The following is a 23620-nucleotide window of genomic DNA, read 5'->3' as shown; positions in this document are numbered from 1 at the left end:
GTGCAGGATCACTGGGCAAATCCTGGGGATTTGGAGACAATGCCCAAGAAATGTGGAGTTTAGGGAGGGGAGGAAAGACAGAACGGATGTGATGCCAGAGGGCCCACTCTGCCAAGGCCCCATTTCCTGAGGGGAACTGATCTCTGCCATCTGGAAATCCGTTGTAATCCTGGAGAACTCCAGCCCCACCTGAAGCTTGACAACGTACTCTGCCCTTTTGCTCAATTATTGTGGGTATTGTAAAATCTTGACTGTTTCATTCTTGCTTCTTTAATGCAGTTCACTTTGGTTTTTTATTTTCATTTTGTTTTCATCTGTTTTTTCATTTTCATCTTTTTTTATTTCCCTACCTGTGGAAAACATGGGGCCAGTTTAGAAATACATACTTGATGATTTTTGATGGTTCTAAATGAATGTGTAAATGGCTCGACATATGCCAGATACTGGAGGCATACTGGAGTCCTTTACAGACATTCGATTCTGACACCAGCCACACACGATGGGAGCATGTACGTTTTCATGCAGTGTTGAAATATGCAAACAAAGCACCAACAGCAGCGGCGCCAGGGTTTTTGGCGCCTGTGGCCAGCCAGCGGCCAGGTGCCCGCTCACCCGTGCACGCACACGCACCGGCCCGCATGATGACATCGCATGTGCGCGCAACTGCGCCCCCCCCCCGCCAGCCCAATTGCTGTAGCGGGTGGCTGGGAAGGTGCGCGGGTGGCCTCCGAGCTCTCCTGCTTGGTTCCCCTGTGCTGCCGCAGACGCCTGCCCACGGCTGCTGAGCGCAGTTGGGGGCGTGTGCGGGTGGCGGTGGCGGCTCGAGGCGGGAGGGCTAGGAGGCTGCAGGTCGGTGGCATGTGCTCCCGCCCCCCGTGCCTCCTCCAGTGCCCCCTCCAGCACCCTGTGCCCTGAGGCCACCTCCTACCTGGCCTCAATGGGCGCCCCGGCCCTGAGCACCAATATGCATTTTCATGCACTGAAGGGATACCTGTGTGGAAAAATAGCACTGCTGCCCTCTTCACACAGAATAACAACTGTGCATATTGGGAGGATTGTGGGTGGCATGCACTCCCGTTGTGTGTGGATGGTGTGCCAAAATTTAGTATCTGGAAAGGGCTTTGATCTTGTGCAGATTATACTTAACTTGTGTCACCTGCGGCCATTTTGAAGTCTAAATATGAAGGGACAGTCTTTGATTCCCACAAGCACCTAGATTACTTCAGAAGATAAGTATACGAATCGAATACCTTTATTGGCATAACAGGACATCAGAAGATAAGTGGTTTTTTTGTTTTCATGTACTTTATCCTCTCCAGTTCCAGACCTACGAGGAGGCCTCAGGAAGGGACTTGAAGAAGAGATGCCACAGAAGAAAAATCTTGCTCCTTCTTGTCTTGCTGTTCAGTGCGGTCCTTGGACTTGTGCTTCTCATTTTCTTCATCATTTTTACGTGTGGCATAGGTACTGGGACTTTCCCTCCCGTCGACTGACACCTTTTCCTTGCCCGTTTGAGGGGTCTTCCCTGTCCCCTGTCCTCTCTCTTTCAAACGGAGGCAATCACTAATGCAGACACTTCCATGGACCAAATAGGCCCAAAGAATGTTCCTTTTCTGTTGGAAGGCGGGGCTCCTTGGTGCCTGCTGGTGATGGGCAAACTTGTCCATCTGACTCCTTGCCCGCTGATCTGCCAGCAATTGGCGGGAGGTGGCAAGCCCCCCAGAGGTCACCCGTCACTGGCAGGCACCCCTGGAGTGCTCACAGAGCATGCGCTCCTGTGTGTGTGTGTGAGAGAGAGAGACAATGTCACTTCCGGGAGTGATGTTGTCATGCTGACTGTGTGAACACTGCCACACTTTGTTTTGGGCCAATTTTGGCCCCAAATGGGCCAAATTGGCCCCATATGGAGCGCGGGAGTGCTCACGTGTCCGGCGTGATGACATTGTCACTGGAAATGATGTTATCGTGCAGCATTTGAAGGGGTTGGGAAATATTTCAGGAACCTGCAAAAAAAAACCCCCCGCTATTTTAGGGCCAAGTTTCCAAACTGGATCAGGTGGTGTGAATGTATGTGTGTGTGAGAGAGACAGTGAGACAGACGGAGAGGTGCTGGCTAGGGAGCCCAAAAATACAACTGATCTCCAGGTGACAGAGATCAGTTCTCTTAGAGAAAACAGCTTCTTTGGAGGGTGAACTCGATGGCATTATACCCCTCCCTAAACCTGCTCTCCCCAGGCTCTATCCCCAAACGTGCAGGAATTTCCCAGCCCGGAGTCGGCTGCCCTCATGCTGGCACTCGAAGTTATCTGTTATTGGAGGAATCTGTGTGTGTTTCCCCCACGCAAAGCCCCATGCAAGGACTCAGGAACCAATTACTGATGGAAGGACTCTCTGTCTTCCTTTCGGTCAGGCCAATGATAAAAAATGGGCAGATGGGCCCACTTGCTAGACAAACTAGTGGAGACGGGGAAATGGAAGTTGTAGTCAGGAAACCTTTCATATTCAGGCTGCCTTTCCCAATCCATAGATGCTTATCTATAGCAGAAGAATGTGATAATCCTCATATACTCCACAAATAAACAGCTGGTGCCAAGCTTCTGGTGTCTGAAAACAGAACAAGGGAACGTAGGGTTGCCAGCTTCCAGGTGGGCCTCGGAGTTCCCTCGGGATTACAACTGATCTCCAGGTGACAGAGATCAGTCCCCTTGGAGAAAAAGGGCTGCTTGCAGGGGCAATTCTACGGCTACATGTCCCTGGAAAGCTCCCTCCCCAGGCTCAGCCCTCAAATCTCCAGCCATTTCCTAACCCAAAGTTGGCAACCCTAAGGTTAGTTAGAACAACTTGCTTCTGAAAACAAGTCTGGGTAGGTTTTATTTAATTAATTTAATTTAATTTATATTCCACTCTACCCGCAAATGGGCTCAGAGCGGATCACAACAATATAATAAACACAATAATATAAAGATAGCAGAATAAAATATAATATCATGAGGCAATAATACAGTACTTTAAAACAGCTGTGCACATATTGTGCCGCCCATCAAGTATTAAACAAACCTTGGGTTAGGGTGGCCAGCTACCTGATGGACATAGAAATGGGGGGACACCCCCCCCACCCATGGCAGGATGCCAGCAGGATGGCCCATTCGCCTCAACCGCCATATGCCTTGTGGAACATCTCTGTCTTGTAGGCCCGACGGAAGGAGAGCAAATCCAAATGGAACCAGGTTTCCACAGACAGAGAATTGCACCGAGGGAATACATATAAACGAGGCCTTCAAGTGGGTAGTAGATGCATCACAATTCCTTTTTTGCTCTGTCGGGAATCCACTGAGACAAAAATCCACTCAGATTTGCTGTGCGGTGTTTCCCTCGATTGTTTTGAGTGCCAAAGGTCGTACACAGTTACAAACAGGTCCCAAGATTTTTGTCTTGTAGTCAGTTATAATCAGTTAATGAGTCAGCATTCTACAACAAAAACAAGATTTGTAGCATATCCTTTACTGTTCTTACTGTTCCAGTTGCAGTCGTTGTCTGTGCCCTGCTAATTGCCGTTTCCATGTTTGCTCAGAAACCTGCAACACTGCAGCGTGTTTGGCACTCCTGGCAAAGCTGCAGAAAGCTCTCAATGGCACCGTCGACCCTTGTGAGGATTTCTTCAGCCACACTTGCGGCAACTGGGGAAGCAACCACACTCAAGGGAAGGATGGGCTGCTGGGGAATGTCTTTGACGTACTCTTGAAAGAAAACCAGCTGATCATGAAGAGGCTCTTGGGTAAGGATATTGCTACGCCCAGAAACTTCTGCGGAAAAGAAGCCTTTACAGCATGACGATTAAGTTTGTTAAGACCGGCCTCTGTCATAGAGAGGAGCCCACAAGCATCAATGATATTTGCAAGCATCAATGCGACAGCTTACGCATATCCACAGAAATCATTTCAAGGCCAATGCTGATGTTCATTTCCGGTGTGTACACCAGATGACTTTTCCTTCTCATTAGGACTGCGAACCTTTCTCCTGAGTATACCTGAATGGGGGGAAAGCAAAGGACCTGCGCTTCTGGATGCCCCTGGCCCATCCCTCCTGTTCCTCCTCTTCTGCCTTCCCCTGCCCTGCCTTGGTTCCCCCCTTGCCCTGCCACCAATGTTAAATTTAGACTGTACGTTCCTTGTGGCACGGAGCTGCTGTTTTTGCTTATGCCTCATACATTGATGATGCTGTAGAAGTGAATAACCAGGAGCAGCAGCTGCAGCACTGTGTGTAGTTAGTTCTAATCAGTGTGTAAAATTCAGCCCGTTAACTGCTTCCTTGAGTAGGCAAATAGGGTTGCCAGGGGTCCAGTTTTGGCCCAGACAGTCTGGTATTTTGGGAGGTCGTCTGGAAAAACAGTCCCCCAAATACAGGACACCTGGCCCGGGCCCCTCGCCTCTGCCTGTCGATTGCCTGACCTGGCTGCCTAGTCCCCTGCAGCTGAGCTGGGCTGGGGAAGTAGCCTGCCTCCTTGGGCTCATGCGCATAGTTTTTCCGTAAGGAGACCCATAGTTAGTAGTCAAGCAAATCTAGGCAGCCGTTCTCCTTGGGCGCTCAGGCAGCCCCCCACACCTGTGCCACCCAGGAGTGGCGCCCAGAAGTGGGGAGGGTGGCTGGATGATGTCACCTTCTGTCCCCCCCAAGTCTCCCCAGGGTCCAGAATGAGGCCAGATCCTGCCTGGAAACTCTGTCGGCAGCCCTAGTCCTGACTGAACCCACAGTGCAGCAGCACTCTCCTTCCCTCCCCACACGTGCCTTTTCAAGGGCTGAAACACCAGTGGGGGGCGGGGGGGGGACCTCTCTCAGCACTTGATAAGGTTCAGGAGGAGGCAGCTTCAGCCTGTCATCTGTGGGCCTGGCCAGGACTGGGCCCCCACAGCATTTAACACTTTGGAACAGAAACAGCGTCTCCATGGTTACCCCAAGGGTGCCATTGTGCCTAGTTTGGCCCCTTGTCAGAGGGCTTCCTGCCACTTCCCTCCTTTAAGTCTCGATTTATGCTCTTTACTTTGCAATACAAAATAGATTAAGTACAATAATAAATAAACAAATATCTTTTTATCCAGGGTGATCTTTAATTCTTAGTGGATCTTTCTGAGATTGTTTATACCAGCGTCTCTCCATATTTAATTGGCCTGTTCCTGCAGCTAGTATGATTTCATGCATTGTACAGAGCCAATGACATTTTCCTGGATATCTCCACTTTTCCCTCAAGGGCTTGAATGTGATCTGGTATGCCAGACATTGTCAAGATTTCAGTAACTGCAGCATCTTCCTGAGCTACACAACAGCTCAACTTAATTTTACAATGTTAAGCGAGAAAACGCGGCCCAATATTCCCAAATATGCCCCAATTTAGTATGGGAGATCTATGCATAGATACCCGTCATGGCAGTACTCCAATTCCAAAAACCTTTATTGACATAGTATACACATCGAAAATAAGATAAAATGGCAGTACAGCGCAATTTGCTCGCTTCAGCAGCACATATACTATAATTGGAACGATACGGAGAAGATTAGTGTGGCTCCTGCGCAAGGATGACACGCAAATTCATGAAGCGTTCCGTGGCAGTACTCTCTGGACCCATTTGATGTTTCTAATGTGGGTATCCCTGTGCGGGGACTATGGAGTGCAAGAAGCCATTCCGAGATTTAGCTCAAGTTCAGAATCTAGTTATGATTCGGTCTCGAGTTCCAGATGAATGTAGATGACGCTTCACTGTGTATCTTGTCTTTTATATCCCCCAAATCATTTGGGTTGTATAGAAAGTTTTTTAACTCGTCCCAACTATTTTTGCTTTATGTTGCCTTCTTCTCCTTCTCCAGAGGAGCCACCACTTGGGGCCAGCAGTTCAGCAAAGGAGAAAGCCATACGGTTTTACAACTCATGCATGGATACAGAACGGATTGAAGCTCGAGGCGCTCAGCCCTTGAAGGAGCTCATAAACGAGGTGATCGCTGCGCACAAAAGTGCCTGCATAGCCCTGCCCGTGTCCAGACAGATGGTGTGTTAACACCTAGACTAACCCCCTTCAGAAACAAGATCGTAGCATGATCAATGATGGGGAGGAGAATGAGATAATATAAGTGTGTTAATTTTCTTCACCAGCAATGGTGCTGCATCACCCACCATTGCTGCTGACAGTTTTCTGGGCTGAACCCCAGAACACTTACCTGTTACCTACTTACCTGGAAGTGCGCAGCAGCAGGCTATTATTGTGTGGCCCTCCTGGCCTCTTGTTCCGTGGTGCAATAAGAGAAGCAAGATTCACAGGAGAAGCGGCTTCCCTAAGGAACGATGCCGAGTACAGCTGTCCATGTAGAGATTTTGTGTCAGTTGGACAAGGGAAGGATTGCATTAGGAACACATACTCCCATTAGAGTACATAATGAAAGTTGTTCTTGTAATACTGTTATGCATCTACTGAATATTGTGTGCCACTTTATTTAATATTTAATATTTATTGCCTATATATTTAACTGATATTAATTTTAGGGGTAAGCTTTATTGTTATGATATTTAGGAGTGTATATGAAATTCACTTTTGAGCACTTTGCACTTTATAAATTATAAATTGTCTAATATACAGTAATTGTTTACATTTAATTGACTGATAGCCCACAGGAGACTTGCGTCCCTTTAGTCTTCATGTCTGTACCTGCGGTGGCCTCTCTTGGTGATTAGCCTCCAGGTGGTAGCTGGAGATCTCCTGGAATTACATCTGATCTCCAGGCAACAGAGACCAGTTCCCCTGGAGAAAATGGCAGCTCTGAAGGTTGAACTCTGTGGCACTGAGGCACCTCCCCTCCCCAAATCCTGCCCACTCCCGAAATCTCCAGGAATTTCCCAACTTGCACCTGGCAACCCTACCTGCATGATGATGTCACTTCCTGGAAGTGATGTCATCGTGCAGCCTGAAAGCACACATGCTTTGCACACGAAGACATCCGCAAAGGAGCGTGCCAGGTCTCCCGTCTCCCGGCCAGAGGGTGAGGGAGCTATGCAGATTCAATCTGAGACAGTGGTTAAGGGGCATCATGAACTGCCTCTTTAAGAGGATCTCCAGTCGGCCTCAGTGCAAGGCAGAGGGTGGGAGGGACACGGTTTCCCTCTCCCTGCTCAACTCCTGCCAGGGTCTGGGGCCTCCCAAGAGGTCTCCAGAATCAGGCCAGGGCAGCCCTGGGCCTCGTGGACAAGGAACTGCCTTTAGTGAAGTATTCTGATATCTTTTCTTCCAAGCCAAGTTACCTGCCATACAGTTACGGTTAATAAAGAAACCTTCAAGTTTAAGGAACTGGGAGTTTTGTTGTCTGTTGCACTACACAAAAGGCTGCCAATTCCCCAGTGGGGGCAGGAGATGCCCGGCTCCCAGTCTCCACCTCCTACCACTGCTTATCTGGTTGGTGGGGGCTAAAGGCCCGGGGGGCAAGGCAGGCAAGTGCGTAGCGGGTGCACTCCCAGAGGGTGCAATGACATCAGTTCCTGAAGTGATGCCATCCTGTGTCGAAATCCTTGTTTTTCGCTTGGGGCAATACGGAGCAGCGAGAGGACAGTGACTTCCTTGTCCTTGGCTGAAGCTAGGCTTGAACTGGACCTTCCCAGCTCAGAGGGCACATTCTTAGCCGTGACGCTGCACCTGCTCTCCGCAACCTGGTCTCTTGTTTGCTTTATTCAGGTCGGTGGCTGGAGCATCACAGGCTCCTGGAGAAAGACAGATTTCAACCGAACTCTTCAGACCCTCATGAGAAGGTACAACACATTCCCATTCTTTAAAGCCTACGTGGGGCCCAGCGCCTCTGATCCCAGCACCAGCATTATCCAGGTAAGAACACCCCAAGGCAACACGGGTCGACGGATTAGGGAAGGCAACAGCAGTGGACCGGAGTTAAAAACTCTTATTTTAGCAGCCAGGGCCTGTTCCAGACGTTGGAGGGCTTCAGGCAGAGAGTGCCCAGGGGTCCCCTCTGCCCCCACAACCCCCCTCATGCCTTCTCCCCAGCCCACTCCCATCCCCACCTGCCCGTGTGTCCTTCCTGGCCCTGCCCGTTTGTGAGCCTCCCCACTGTCATTTTCTCAACAGTGCTGGGTAGTGTGTGCAGATGGGAAGACTACCACTATGCCTGCCAGGAGTGGTGCCATTGTGCACCACCACCAGGCACATCCCTCCCTGGCAATGTGTGGTTGCCAGTGGGCCCTGCCAGAAACCCTGGGCCCTGGCAGATGCCCCGTCTCAGGGTATGCTGGTGCCGGCCCTGAGCAGTGCACGAGACTGAAAGAGCTGTCTTAGGGAAGCTGGCAGAGTGCCCATGCAACAGTCAAGACACTGAACTGGTAAGTAAAGAGTCCAGAAGCTTCAGACTAACTCGTCTAACTCCTCTGGATCTATGAACTGGTAAGAGGAACAAAATTGTTACTAGAACCAACAAGCTGGATAGGAAATAAATCTAGCTGCCTTGAGAGTTGAGAGAGTTCTAGAAGAAGCATTCTGCAGACAGACAAGAAGAAAACCCCTTATTATGAAGGAGGGACAACCCTTACCATCCTACCAAACTAGAATTTGCCACCCCTGCCAGCTCTTCACTGTACACAAGGCGTTGCAACACTCCAACAATGAAGAGTCGGGCCAACGAACTGCTGGGTCTAGCGCCATCCCACTGTCTGCATTGGCCGGCAAGCAGCCGTTTGCGCAGATCCCTGGAAGTAGAGCATCTGGACTGAGCACTGGGGCGGACTCTGGGCAAAGGAGCAGATGCCCCAAAGAAGGCTTTGGGCACAGAGTTGCCCACACAGGACACAGGAGAGGCCACCTGGAGTCAGAGTCTATATGCTCTGTCCAAAGGAGGCTGCAAGCAGGAGGCAAGGAGAAAGGCGGAAAAGGAAAGCGCCAGGCGGGCGAGGGAGACCATCAGGGATCACAAAGTTTGGACCTGAAATCAAACAAGAACAAAACTATTCTCCTATGCCTCTGCAACATGATCTGTATATTTGTAAGAATCTGCCAAGTGACTCTCAAAAAGACTTCACTGCACGAGTTAAAGAACTTTATTGATAAGCTGCCAGTGTCAGGATCTTACTCCAGTTTCGACAGGAATGACGTTTCTCTACCAGCACAGGATGTATATCGGATGCTAAGCGCGGGGACTGAACTCCCAAATCCCCACCCCCTCAGGTAACGGTCAGCTAAGTTCAAAAGGAAGCATCTAGGCAGGAAAGAGCAGAGTTAATGTGTGCCAAGCCTCAAGGTTGGGAGTGTCCGCACAAGCACCTCTTCCCAGGCTAAGGAGAGGGGAGTCTAGGAGAGCGTACAGATAGCAGTAGAGGCAGACCCTCCCTTGCATACTTTCACAGCACCGTCAGGGAATCTCTTCAGCCTTTAGTTACACCCATAGCATTAGAGTGCAACCATGACACAGGCTCTTGTTGGGTATGACAGGTGATGCACCTGGCAATGTTATGAGTACACAGGGGCACGTGCTTGAGACCCAGCATAGTGCAGCAGTTAGAGGTCAGGTGAGGATCTGGGAGACCCGGGTTCAAATCCCCACTCTGCCGTGGAAGCTTGCTGGGTGACCTCGGGCAATTCATATCATCTTAGCCTAACAACAGGGCTGTTGTAGTAGAAAAGAGCAAGAGACCAGCAGCACCTATAGGGCTAACAAAATCTAGTGTAGGGTATGCGCTTTCATGAGGCACAGCTCACTTCTTCAGCTCGCGGGTGTGGCTCAGTTTACCTTGCTCTTCCTTTCTCAGGTTGACCATCCAGAATTTGAGTTGCCACCAGAAAGTCACTTCAAGAAAACAGTGAATTATCTCGAGGTAAGCTGAACCATCAAGCCATAGATGAATTATTGAATGAATCCACTCTTAATTAATCAATTAATTGAGAAATGTTGGATTTCCTTTGGGAATCCAAAACAGCCACCAACAGAAAGAGACTGGGTTAAGCCTGTACGTACAGAAGTTAAGCCTGTATAACTTCGGCTTAACTTTCAGTAGTAATAAACTAGAGGCAGAAAGAATACACAGCTTGTGTGAGGAATGCTCTTGCAATTCCTGTTCTGGCTTGCCTGGGAGCTCAGAAAAGGCCCACTGCAGTCCCGAGACTCTGCCCAGCTTGCCTCACCAAGGAGGGGACCCAGGACAGCAGCAGGACTTGCCCAAGCTCCTGGCCAAGCGGGAACAAGGCTTGCAAAGACTGTCCCTTCAGGTGTGGTAGCAGAAGTTTATGTAGAGGGCTGTGTTGTTGACCCCCTTGGTAGGAATGTGTGTGTGCGTGTGTGTGTGTGTGTGTGTGTGTGAGAGAGAGAATTTCAAGGGAAATGTAGGCAGGGGAGTATGTGGAAGTGACTGAATCCACAGCACTAGGTGGGAAGGATGACTAACTATTTGCTGGTGGACTGCTCTTTTGTGCACCAAATTGCCACCAGCACTTTCAGTTGCCTTCCCACTTATAAGACATGAAAAAACTCAAGCGGAAAACAACCATGCAAGATTTTGATTGCAAAAATGGCCAAGCAGGAAAGGGCGACTCAACATGGCTGCTGTGATCAACTTTGTAGCCCGCTAAAGACCACAGATCCAAAACAACAAATAAACACCAGCGATCCGTTACGGCTCTCCTGGCATCGTGTGCAGATTGAACCTGGTTGCCGTACCAAAGAGCAGTGACAGCGCTGTAGATAATTCCAAACAATAATGCATTGTGCAATGTTCACACACCACTTTAGCAGCTCCTCCCCACGGCCATACGAGGTCTTAACACGGGAACACCCTGGGCACGCTCTCATCGGACAGACAACGTTAACTGCAAAATAGAAAAGAGTCCAGTAGCACCTTTAAGACTAACCGACTTTACTGTAGCATAAGTTGGTTCGTCTTAAAGGTGCTACTGGACTTTTTTTCTATTTTGCTACTACAGACTAACACGGCTCACTCCTCTGGATGTTAACTGTGAACTTCATTACAGGGCTGTTGTAAGCTGCTCTCTCACAGCCACAACCCTCTTAACCTGTGATATGTGGACAACAACTTTGGAGTTTGCTGCATTTGCAATGGCAGGACAATTGCTTTTAAATGTACAGAAAATCTACATTATTCACATGAAATAACACCCAACATAGACAGACCATGAACTCTTTGCTTTTGTCATGTTGAGATCAGAGTAGGATGGCACTGCTGCCGAATCCCACAGTTACGCCAATATCCTGGATTTCTCCAGAGTCTCCTATAGAGTCCCCGTAGGAGATGGTGGGGAAATGCGGGCATCAAAAGTGACCAGGAAATCCCATCTCCAGTTACTGGTCTGTTAATAATAATAACATAATAATAACATTTGACTTCTATACCGCTCTTCAGGACAACTTCACGCCCACTCAGAGCGGTTTATAAAGTATGTTATTATTATCCCCACAACAAAGCACCCTGTGAGGTGGGTGGGGCTGAGAGAGCTCTAGGAGAGCTGTGACTGACCCAAGGTCACCCAGCTGGCTTCAAGCAGAGGAGTGAGAAATCAAACCCGGTTCTCCAGATTAGAGTCCTGCTGCTCTTAACCACTACACCAAACTGGCTCTTGGTAGCATAGAAGAGTCCTGGATTCTCCTTCCAGAATTCTTTTTCCAGAGCAAAGGGGCCTTGCACTAAATCACCTCCCAGTGTCTGAGCTTATGCCAGTTAATGTGGCCAAAGAAATCAACATTACATTTAACAAAGCTGATCCTTCGATATTAGTTAGGGATAAAATTTGTATAAGCACAAAGTGAAAGATCTGAGAGATATTAATGGGTGGAGGCCTCTTCAGAGATTTATATTGTTGTGAACTTCTCCCCCAAACGGTCAGAAATGTCATGGGCAGAGTGACTACCAGGTTTGATTTATTTGGGATGAGAAAGAACCCTGCTGGCTTCATAGCACTTACTTTGTTTACAACTATATCCGTAGAACCGGGGGGGGGGGGGGAGGCCTCAAAGGCAGCGGATCTCCCTGTCAGAATATGAGAGAGAGAGAGAGAGAGAGAGAGAGAGAGAGAGAGAGACTCTGCGGGCTCAGAGTGCTTCTCTTTCTGCCAAGTCACAGCTTGTTCTCCCTGTCGCCAAACTCCAAAAATGCTGTTTCTTCCCAAACGCTCCTGCCCCTCTCCCAGCACAGGAAAGGTCTGCTTCTTTGAGCTGTCCTTCAAGAATGGAGCTCATGAGACTATTTCCCAACCACTTAGTTCCCATTGAAGAAACATGTCCAGTCAGGACTGCTGAAGGCCACAGGGGGCCCCATCCGAGATTCCTGCTGGGTACACCTTACCCCACCCCGTTCATACCCAAACTTTGAATGAAAACAAACGGTCTGTCTTGCCTGCTTTCATGGGCCCCAGGGTGGCAGGGCCCCTGAAATTTTGTCCCCAGGTGTCTTTTTTTGTTTTTCAGAGTATAGAACTCTTTATTGAGGCCTTTCCTGTGTGGCTTTGGTTTCTGTCCAATAAAATCAGCTGAAGTGGCTGTGGAGGCCAGACCCCCGAAGAGCCACGGGTCACCCAGACTGCTACCTCCAGTCTGAGGAGGTGCTGCTAAAAGCAGGCAGGCTGTTTAGGGTGAATTAGGATGAGCCAAAAGAAGAGAAAGCAGAAGGGCCTTCAGAAGTTCTCTGTTTACGTTTCTCTCTCTCCTATTTAAATTGTAGTGATTATATGTGCATTTGCATCTATGAGTATAAATGAGCAGGAGCAAATATTGTCCTTTTTTGGACATTTAATTGATGGAGATATTTATGCCCTGCTTTTCTTCCCAAAGCAGATGACAAGGTCATTCTCTCCTTTCATTTATATAATCACAGTAACCCTGTAAGGTAGGTTAGGCTGAGTATGTGGGGACTGGCCCAAGGTCACCTGACAAGCTTCCATGGCAGAGTGGGCACTCATACCTGGATTGCCCAGATTCTAATCCAACATTGTAGCCCAGACCTCTCCCCACCCCCCACCCCGCTCCTGCTCCCGCTCCCCACTCTGTAGCAGTTAAGGATCATTAGTAGACATGGGCACGAACAGAAAAAACAAACAAACATGGTGTTTGTTGTTTGTTGCCATCCATGAACAACGAACAACAAACATTGACAAACATGATCCTGTTCATGAACATGTTCGTTGTTCGTGGGGGCCAGCAGGCTCTCCTCCAGCCATCAAGATCCCTACTGCACCACTCCCAGAAACCCTACCTGAGCAGGCAGCAGGAAATGCTAAATAATAAATAATAGCTTGGCCCAGAGCCTGGCAGCAGCCCTGGAACCTGAAGGGATAGATCCCTATCCAACCGCACACAAAGAAAATTCAAGCTCCAATGGACTCTCCCTGTCTCTCTCTCAAAATGCCAACAGCAACTGTCTCTCCCTCACTGTCTGCAAAACCAGAGCTGGGAGCTCCCCTCCCCCCTGCTCTTTGCTTCCTTGTAACAAATTTGGAGCTCCACACTTGAAAGGAAGACCTGCCTATCAAGCTAAATTGGGTTTAGATTGGGGTTTCCAGGGCACCAGCAGGAGTTCAGACAGAGTTCAGGCAGTCCCTGCCTCTGGTTGCCAAGGGAATTGATTGCAGGTGCCAGATTGTCTGGCTTGACGAACAGCAAGGAACAGCAACGAACGAGGCTTGCAACGACCACCTTTTTGTTTAGAATGGGGCCTCAAGAACAGCTTGTTCACGAACAGCAAATTGGGCTGTTTGTGGCTTTTTTTTAGTTGGTATTGCTGTTCGTGCCCATCTCTAATCATTCGCAATCCTTTGTCCTCTGCCTTGACTCTCATGATCAGAATCATTCTCAATCAGAGGGTCCTCTTGTTACCAGAACTGCTCTTTATTATAATGGGGAATTAGCTATAGCAGTCTGTAACTTAAAATTAGCGCGGATCTTAACCTATGTCTACGGAGGTCCCGATTCCAGACACTCTAGTGAAAAAGAGGCAGACTACAAATAGGTTCCAAACACGTGTATTTGCTAACAATGTGGCGTAAGCCTAAACTTGCACAAGCATACAAGAGAACACACAAGATCTAAGAAATACAGAGTAGGAAATACAGAGACTTTCGCATTAGCTGGTTCCCAACGATGGTGGGGAATACTCACAATCCTGGAGCGAAGCACAGACACAACAGCGAGGTGGCCCAATGCCAGCACTGGGACCACAGACGGACAGCAAGGGGTTCTGGATAGGATGGCACGAGCCACGGACAGCAAGGGGGGGGGGGTCTGGATAGGAATGGCCTAAGCCACGGACAGCAAGGGGGGGGGGGTCTGGATAGGAATGGCCTAAGCACCGTGTGGTCTGGGAGACCAGCTTAAATACCCCAAAACGTACCCTGGGGCAGGTGCTGTACTTGGTGGTTCTCACAGTTTAAAACAAAGGTTCTAATGGGTTACTGAATGGCTTGGATGGGCCACTTTGGTAATCAGATTGTGATAAGTGACACCTCAGGAAGAGGGGACAAAAGAGGGGGGGGAAATCCGAGTGGGCTGAAAGGATGTTCCAGCGGACAGGGCTTGTCCTGATGTCATCAGCTCTGGAATGCGGAGGTTTCTTTGAGATGCATTCTCTAAGTGCTTGGGATGGTCGGCACTTAGTTCCTTCTCCGGGGCGGCTCCTAAGATATGCAGAGCGGGGCGAGGTACTCTCGCTGCGGACGTGGTGTGCCCGCTTCGCCGAAATGGCTTCTCAAAGCAGTCTTCTTCCCTGGGTCTTCTGGCTGCCTGGGAACATGGATGCCGGCTGGGCATAGCTGGGGCTGGATAGCAGGCTGCCCGGTAGCGAGGGCAAGCTCGGGGACCGGCCCGCGGGAGGCTCCAGGCGGGAACTGACCAGGGAGCGCCTAGCCAGGCTCGCTGGAGGTTTCCCCGGCATGCGCCCGGCTGCTAGCAGCGGCTTGGGCCCATATGAGGCAGGCTTCCATGGAGGCAGGGGGAATAGTACTTAAAACACAGTCCAAGGCAGGGAACAGGCACGGTCCGTGGCAGATGGCAATGCAGGCACGGGGCACACTTGTAACAGAGTCCAAAGCTCACACTGGGAGATCCAGATACAGGTCAGGGCAGGGCTGCCCAGAAAGAGAGTCCTTTGTGCAGTTAACCACACATGGAGTCAGTAAACTGCACAGTCTATTGCAGCAGCAAGGCAATTGACACGCAGACAGGAAACTGGCACGTGTACTAGAGCACACATGTGCAAAGCAGTCTTTGGTGCAGCAGTGCAACAGCAACGCAGGAAACTTTAACACAGTTCATGGCAGGCCTTAAAGCAGGGGAGGGGGCCTGCTTGGCAACACTCTTACCTCAATCCTTTGGTCTGATCGAAAGATGGCTCAGAATAGCTTCAAACAGGATATGTGTTTGAACACTCCTGACAGCTGAGTTTTGTTTTACAGGTTGTACGCCTATATCTCTCATACCTGCTGAAGCTGGCAGCCCTGACAGGAGGGCACAAAAATGTGACTACCAGCTACATCTCCCCGGCACTGTCTTTCATTTCCAACCTCCAGAAGGCAGTCACCCCACTCAAGGAGAGACAAGAAAAAAGAATGCTGTTCTACCGCACCACCATCAGAGAGCTACAGGTCTCTGGAATTATAGTCACGGACAGGGTAACAAATATGCTGGGCAAACAGTTAAAGCAGACAGACCTCTTGAGGTCTGGACCAGTCAGCCTCAAAGGGAAAAGAAAATGGAGGAGAGCAAGATTGTCTGGCATCCTAAGCTCTCTGAAGGAAAGAGAGGATAAAAATTAGATAGAAAGAAGACAAAAAGCTGTTGTGAGGGAGGGGCTGAAAAGTCAATAGGATGAGGGAAACAGGTTAGTGAAGAATGGTTAGAAGAGGGGGTTGGCCAGAGAGCTCCTGTCTAAAGAGGCGGGAAACATAGACAGAAAACAGAGGCATACATGAACAGGAGTGGCACAGGTGAAAGGTGATGTTTACATATGGACCTGAAAGAAACAGTCACAGCTCAGGCTGCAAAGCTATAGTTGTACTTAATATAGGACCATTTTTTAAAAAATTGCAGGGCAGGTTAGCTGATTAGTTGGGCTCCAATCCCTAAAACTTATGCTAGAATAAAAACTCGTTAGGTCTTTATGGAATCATTATTACACTTGGTCATTTGTCCTTCCGTGTTTCCGTGATCGTGGTGGGACCTCCCCCCCCCCGACCTCTGCCCTTGACACTTCCAATGTCCAAAGCGTCCTGCTTTGAGTCCTGGTCCCGATGTGCAATTGGGGGGGGGGGTGTCTGCAGGAAAGAGCTCCCTCCCTGCCACTTCGCTAGGAAGCTTTTTCCAATACTGGACATCTCTTGGGTGATTTTTCTTGACAACCTGAAATCTGTGTTCCAGAAGCTTCTCTTTCAACTATCACATCATCTCATCTCAACAGAAGAAGTCAGGCACAGATTAGGTTAGAGAAACAGGCAACCAAAACGATTGAAGGGTTAGAGGATCTTCCCTACAAGTAATACCTATGTCCAATGTGATGTTCTTATTTTGGTTGAAAACAAAGCCCTGTCTTTCTCTTTGCCACCCTGGGAGAGAAGCAAGACTATACAAGAGAAAGGCCCATGAAAGGGAAAACTGTGTACACTTTGTTGAACTCCTTGGAAGAAGGGTAGTAAAAAAAAATCTCACAGATGAAATTAAGGATTTTCCTATATGCAGAAGTTACCTCTGAATGTATAATTCTGAATAACTCTTGATTTGGAACTTGCATTGGGGAGAAAAATGAAAACTTAATAACACAGCTATCCATCACATGCTAATTCTAACGAGATAATTTAGACAGCCATCTTTAAACAGCCATAATTAATTTATCTCCTCAACTAGAACTGCAAGCCAGTACAGATTTATAAGGTAGTAGAGCCCTTTAAACTTCCCTATGAAACCCCGATTAGGATCGGGCTGTTCCTGTTGTTGCCTGTTCCTGTGCATGCGATTTCTCAGTGATGCCCCGCCCCCCCGCCCCCCCGCAGTCACTTATGATGTGTGAGCCCCCCCCCCCGCTGCTTCTTCCTGAGAGGTATTTTGTAATTGTGGGGATTTTCCCCCCCAATGATTTCATTTTGTTTGCTTTTAATGTTAGGAGGAGGCTCCTGCTATTGACTGGCTGGCATGTCTCCAGGCAGCTTTCTATCCGGTGCAGCTGAACACGTCTCAGCCAATTGTAGTGCATGACATGAACTATTTGCGAGGCATGTCACATCTGATTGGAGAGTGGCAGAACAGGAGGTGGGTGCTGGGGGGGCATGTTAGGGTCTGTCTTCTGTGGCTAAGTATGCTGACCTGTGTGAACAGACCATGTCTGTGGAAGAAGCGTAAGACAGAGGTTAAATCATATCTCACATATCACACACATCAAATCATTCAGTGATTTCCAAACTTGTCCCAGAAAGTCCACAGAGTAAATAGAGAACAAAATTAGCTCATTGGGTTTGGTCCTGTATTGCCAGCCCTCTTCTTTTAACACCACCCCTCCCACCTTTGGCAGGGGATCTTGGAAGAAACAGGTTACGAAGCGCCAAAATATCCAACTATCTTATTATATTTCTGTTATTTACCCAGTATCAGGCAGCCCAAACCACTGAGCCAGACGTTCTTAGAATGAAGGAGGAAGGATTCCTGGCTGGGCAGATGCCACAACATACAAGGAGGGGTGGCATTCTCATATCATCCAAGAGTGCGTGTTGGGTTAAGAATAGATCACCGCTTGGGAACCCATACAATCTACATTGTTTAATTAGATAGGTCATGACAGTGACATGGACATTAAAAACAGCAGCAACAACAATGGTCACACAAAACATTTTGTTACTAAAAGCATAAAATAAAATAAAAACTTTATAAATGGGAAACATGGGGAAAAGTAACAATTGAATGTGATAGAGGCCCCCTGATGTCACGACCTCACTTCTGGTTTTCACGGGAAGTGATAGCATGTGCCAGCTCAGTTGGGGGGGGGATGCACCCACCAATTTGCTGCCGTTTTCTCCTGTTGGCTTTTCAGGTGCTGGCAGACAAAATCGAGGTTTGCTGGGAGGCCTCCCACTATAGTTATAGTTATAGCCCTATGGGAGACCTGGCAAACCTTGCACCCCCACAAAAGGGCTGCCACTGAATCTGGGTCACAAAACATTAGGAGTCCCCACAAACTGTGAAGAGGATCACCTGAGCCACGCGTGTTCCTGTGGTGGAAGCAGCTGCTTCCACGTGGCTGCTCACTACAGACATAAAGACAATTCCTCCTGGGCTGTTCTGAAGAACCTCCTGTGAGGTAGAAGTTTACTTTGGAAAAGAGATGCTTTGGAGAAGAAAGAAACTGGCAGCAAGAAACCCTTTAGAGGGTGCTGTGCTGCCCATGGGCACCACGTTGAAGAGTCACTGGCTTAAGCAAATGCAAAAACAAATATCTTCAAGGAGACTCATCGATTCTCCTTGATTATGACGAGTATATATCATGATCTGAGGACAGGGAGGGGAGGGGCAGAATTCAATGCTGCAGGATTCAAACCACGTTCTGTGGTAAAACTGAGTCCTAAAGTGTCGTGGGGTATTTGTCAGAACTGACATTATGTACGCAGCTGCGTTAGTCTGCAGTAGAAAAGGGGATTTGGGGATATAAGGCTCAGGAATGATCAACTCCTCCCTTTACCTGAAGAAAGGAGTTCTGACTCTCAAAAGCTTCTACCCTGAAAATCTTCTTCGTCTCTAAGGAGCTACTGGGCTCCAGTCATGCCGTTGGTGCAACACCATTTGGGGGCAATTTCCCCCTTGCTGCCCCAGCAAGAGGGGCAGCAAGAGGGAAGCTGAAGCAAGAGACCTGGCCTCACTAGATGTGGCGACAGAAACAGGGCCTTTATTGTCTCTATGAAACGGTGATACTTCTTTTGCGTTTGGATCAAGTCTCTTGGGGCAACCTGGGACTTGTTCTCCATAACATTTTTCTAAAAACAAACACCCGTTTCTTCTTTTTTCCTTGTTATTGCAAACTAAAAACACCGCTGTGGTGAAATTAATTCCATGTTTTATCTTTCTGGCAGGGATATCCTACAGATCTACATGATACTTTGCCTGGTTGGGAATATGTCCCCTGCCTTGGACAGACGGTTCCAAGAAACTCGTCAAGAACTGGCAGATAAGCTAAGTGGCAGGGCTGCAGAAGCCGAGATGGTGAGCCCCACTTCCCTTGAGCAACCGCATTTTACATTCCCCTTTTCATGTTGTGGGGAAGAACTCTGGGTTGAGAAAGTCCCTGAGATTTGAGGGCAGAGTTTGGGGAGGGGAGGGAGCTTAGCAGAAATGGGATGCCTTAGAGATGGCCCTTCAGAGCTGCCACCTTCTCCAGGGGAACTGATCTCTGTAGTCTGGAGATCAGCTGTGATTCCAGGAGAACTCCAGGCCTTGCCTGGAGGTTGGCAACTTTACTCACACACCTGCACTTGCTTCTTTGGGCCAAGGCATTGCAAGGTGGTGTCCTATGGGAACTGGTCTTAGCCAAGGTTGGATTGGCCAGCAAAGCTGCCACGCTCTTGGCAAGAGGTGGGAGAGGAGACTTACGGTTGGGGGGCATCCGTGTCCTCAGGGCAATGGCAGCATTCTTGATGCAACCTGGATGAGACAGTCACAGCAGGGATGCAGATTCCTACCCACCCCCCACCCCTAATTTCACCAGGGCATTTCTTCCTACTGCCCGGCTGAGTGTGAGGGGGGAGAGGGTCACACTCTCCTGGGACACCCGGCAACCCTATCGCCAGGACCAACATGGGGGCGCTGTTTGTGCCAGCATCCCAAACACTGCAATGCCCTTCTTTAGGTGGCACCATCTCTATCCAGCCTTCCAGGCTGGGTTAAAAACCTTCCCACTCCGGACACCTTCCATACAAGGTTGGGGTGGCGATGCCTCTTTGTTCAATATCCATAGGGGTTTTATGATCGTTGCAGGTCTCTGAGCGGCTTTCTTTGGTTGCTTTATGGGTTGAGATTTTATGACTTTTATATATAATGTGGAGGGGGGTGGGGTGGGTGATATGTGTACTCCACTCTGAATAGCCATTTACAGTGAAGTCCTAAGCAGAGTTACTCCAGACTAAGCCCATTGATTTCAATAGACTTAGACTGGAGTAACTCTGCTTAGGATTTCACTGTTAAGGAAAGAGTGGATAATAAATATATTCCTTCATTCAATTCGTTGATCGATTGGTCCTTGTTCAGGACAACGTCCCTCTGAATTGTGCCTGGTGTAACTTCTTTTCCTTCCTTCCTTCCTTCCTTCCCAGGTTAGACATGAACGTTGGGAAAAATGCCTGAGTGAGACCGGTACCTTCTTTGGTCCTGTTCTCGGAGAGATGATTGTGCAAGAGATTTTCCCCCAGAAGGCCAAGGATCTCGTAGGTATTCAGTGATACCAGACACAAACTCACTTCTCTTTCTCTCCCCCTTTGTCCTCCTCATTACAGATGATTTAACCGGAGGCCAAACTTTACACTGGTGCCTGCATTTGAGACTCGTTAATAAGATTATGGGCAAATCCACACTCACTCATCTTCTGCTTATCTTGCGCTGTCGTGGCAGTCGCCTTTATTCCGCTACCAGGCTGTGCATCCTCACATCCACCCTTCCGGTGTGTCTTCATGGCCCAATCAGTTCTCCACATGCCACCGAGTAAAGTGTTATCGTGGGCGGTTCCATCCTCTGCCGTCAGAATTGATGGCGCATGTCACTTCCCTTTTTTTTTTTAAAAAAAGGGGTCAATTATCCGTTATACCAATATCTTGAATTTTGAGAAGTGGCAATGTACCCTCCCCCTTATCTTTGATTGGCTCATTTTTTCTCGTCCAGAACACTTTATTACAATTGGCTGGTTTGTATCCCGGGCAAATTTCCCGCGCAAACCACTGCTCACTACGGTTGGTTTACCGGTATACCAACCATTATGCACTGTTTTAAAAAAAGGGAAGAAAATGGATTTCCGCGAATATCATGTGGTTTGGAGGGAAGGTGCAATAGTGGCGTGGTGATGGCGGGGAACACGCGGCATGGGAAAGCGTGACTAACTGCATGAATAGCGCACCAATTGTGAAAAAGCCGTGGAAACAAATAGGTAGTGTGGATTCGGCCTATGTTTTTACCAATATTTCTGCCTCACAAGTAAAAACTGCTTTTCTTGCAGTTCCTATTTATTTCTAGCAAACTGTCTTTTCATCCAAAAGTGATGGTAACCATCAGTTATAATTAATAGATTATTAAATTTTGTCTACATTTATGTAATTATTCATCTGCAACTTATTACGATGAGAAAAGAGTCCTTTTTATTATGTTATTTTTACTGACTAGTAAATCTAAGTTTGGACTCTGTTTAGAGTTCTCAGCTTCCAGGTGGGGTCTTGCGATCTCCATAGGGAATTACAATGGATCAGACAACAGAGATCAGTTCCTCTGGAGAAAATCAAAGAGTCCAGTAGCACCTTTTAAGATTAACCAACTTTATTGTAGCATAAGCTTTCGAGAATCACAGTTCTCTTCGTCAGATGCATGGAGGGCACGAAGAGAACGTGATTCTTGAAAGCTTATGCTACAATAAAGTTGGTTAGTCTTAAAGGTGCTACTGGACTCTTTTTGATTTTGCTACTACAGACTAACACGGCTCACTCCTCTGGATCTGGAGAAAATGGCTCCTCGGAAGAGCGTACTCGATGGCATTATTCTTTACTGAGGTCCCTCCCTTCCCCAAACCCCTCCCTCCACAGACTCCACCTCCAAATCTCCAAGAATTTCTCAAGCCAGAGTTGGCAACCCTAGCCGTATCACTTCTGGCTAAAATTAGGGTCTGACGTGATAGGATATGCCTCTATTCTAGAATATGCGATCACATGGCGGGAGGGCATGGCTGCCCAGAGCTTTCCCTGCCGGGAGAGACAACATAGCTTTGATTCTAGATTATTGCTTCCTGAGTAGAAAACAAGGCTGTTCTTTAGGATTTGAGTCCAGCGGCACCTTAGAGACCAACAAAACAAGAAGAAGGGAGCTCTGACTCTCAAAAGCTTACACTTTGACAATCTTGTTGGTCTCTGAGGCACCACTGGACTCAAAATCCTGCTGTTCTACTGCAGACCAACATGGCTACCCACTTTGGATCTTGGATCTTTAACCCAGGCCTTGTGTTTTGTGGTCCTGAATGAGCCAGGCCAGCAGATCTACGACTAGCCCAGGATTGTTCATTTGTTTGTTTATTAACATTGTATTTTTTTTTTGTCAGCTAGTTTGGGTTCCTACTGTGAAAAAAGCAGGGCAAAAATACTCAAATAAACAGAACCCATTAGACCAACAAAATTATCTTTCTATGAGGATATCTGGTTGGACTAAATTTTCCGCTAACGGAAGGGGTTGGGTGATTTCCAGCAATTCCTTCTCCCTCCTGCAGACGCCTGATTTTCATCTCACGCTGTTCCTAAAGGTCCCTTCCCTCACAAGCACCATTTTGGGGAGACCAGTGGGCTGTGGCGGGAATGAGTATGGAGGCAATAGTGTCTGGCACGAGCAAAAAAATTAGTCTGGGTCCAACCCACTGGATAACAGGTAGAGTTCATGACTGAATGAATCCTCCTCATGGAGCAAATAATCTTGGGCTGGCTTGCGAGAAGTAGAATGAAGCTATACTCATACATGGACTGAATGGGTGTGCTGGAGCACAATAAACCACAGCACACTTCTCTTTTCTTCTTGCCAGGTGTCATACCATTTCCATGGAAGTGACCATGCATTTCTTTTAAAGCTTCTGCCTTGAGTTTCAGAAAGACTGGCTAATGTTGAGGATCTCTCTCTTTTTCCTTTCCAGGCTGGGCAGATGTTCTCTGAGATCCAAGATTCCATCCTCAGCCGACTGGATCAAGTGGAATGGATGGACCACCAGTCTCGGCAAGAGGCCAAGGAGAAAGTATGCATCCTGTATAGGAGTGAGGTTGTCAGTGCCAGGTCTAAGGATGAACAATGGGAACTAAATGTATACCCAGAGAACGTATTTTCCAGTTCAGCATCTTTGCCTTGACTGCGGCTGGTACTGGCGGGTTCCACTGGTATAGCTCATTGACCTCAGTGGCCAAAGAGGGATGTACCCTCTAAAGGCCGGCTTAGGAGAGAGATTGGGGGGGGGGGGTTGTATAGGAGTGGTGGAGCGGAGTAGGAGTTGTTGGAGGTTGGATGGCAAGGAGGAGTATGAGCTAGCAAGGAGGGAAAGGAAGGTCGGTGAAGGAGTGGAAGGAGGAAGCAGGAGCGGGGTCAGGTTGAGCGGGCCTGCGAGTGGACTGAGAGGGAGTAAGGGTATACCTCCCCTCCTTCCACAAAGTGGGACCCCCCAGTATCCCTGAAAACACCCCAGAGTCAGAGTCAGGCACCCCGGCGTCTGGCACAGCAACGCCTGGGACGACTCCTGACATGGCGGTCTACATACAAGAAAGCTTCTATTAACCACTTAATGGGAAAATATGGAATGTGTCTACTGTTTCCTGTTCTGAATGATTACTGTGCATATGCATCTGACGAGGTAATGTTGTTAATATCTTACTCACCAATAATTTAAGTT

At 48.3% G+C, this 23620-nt stretch overlaps 1 protein-coding gene and 1 non-coding gene across 2 annotated transcripts in view; both read left to right on the top strand.

The window, feature by feature from the left end:
* The window catches only part of KEL (Kell metallo-endopeptidase (Kell blood group)), a 42396-nt gene that overhangs the window by 4930 nt on the left and 13846 nt on the right, over positions 1–23620 (top strand). The window contains exons 3-12 of the mRNA XM_055003065.1: positions 1320–1464; positions 3572–3775; positions 5860–5984; positions 7710–7856; positions 9785–9850; positions 15429–15617; positions 17129–17274; positions 19083–19212; positions 20319–20429; positions 22877–22975. Of these exons, the coding sequence (XP_054859040.1) occupies positions 1320–1464; positions 3572–3775; positions 5860–5984; positions 7710–7856; positions 9785–9850; positions 15429–15617; positions 17129–17274; positions 19083–19212; positions 20319–20429; positions 22877–22975 (1362 nt within the window). The remainder of the gene's footprint in view (positions 1–1319; positions 1465–3571; positions 3776–5859; positions 5985–7709; positions 7857–9784; positions 9851–15428; positions 15618–17128; positions 17275–19082; positions 19213–20318; positions 20430–22876; positions 22976–23620) is intronic.
* On the top strand, positions 5500–5606 carry LOC129345866 (U6 spliceosomal RNA). Its single transcript, XR_008598627.1, has one exon. It is a non-coding gene; the product is annotated as a U6 spliceosomal RNA (small nuclear RNA).

The sequence above is a fragment of the Eublepharis macularius genome, chromosome 18 (assembly GCF_028583425.1).
Source record: "Eublepharis macularius isolate TG4126 chromosome 18, MPM_Emac_v1.0, whole genome shotgun sequence".
NCBI classification, from domain to species: domain Eukaryota; kingdom Metazoa; phylum Chordata; class Lepidosauria; order Squamata; family Eublepharidae; genus Eublepharis; species Eublepharis macularius.
The sequence above is the reverse complement of the archived record's forward strand: the minus strand, read 5'-3'. Positions and strand labels throughout refer to the sequence as shown.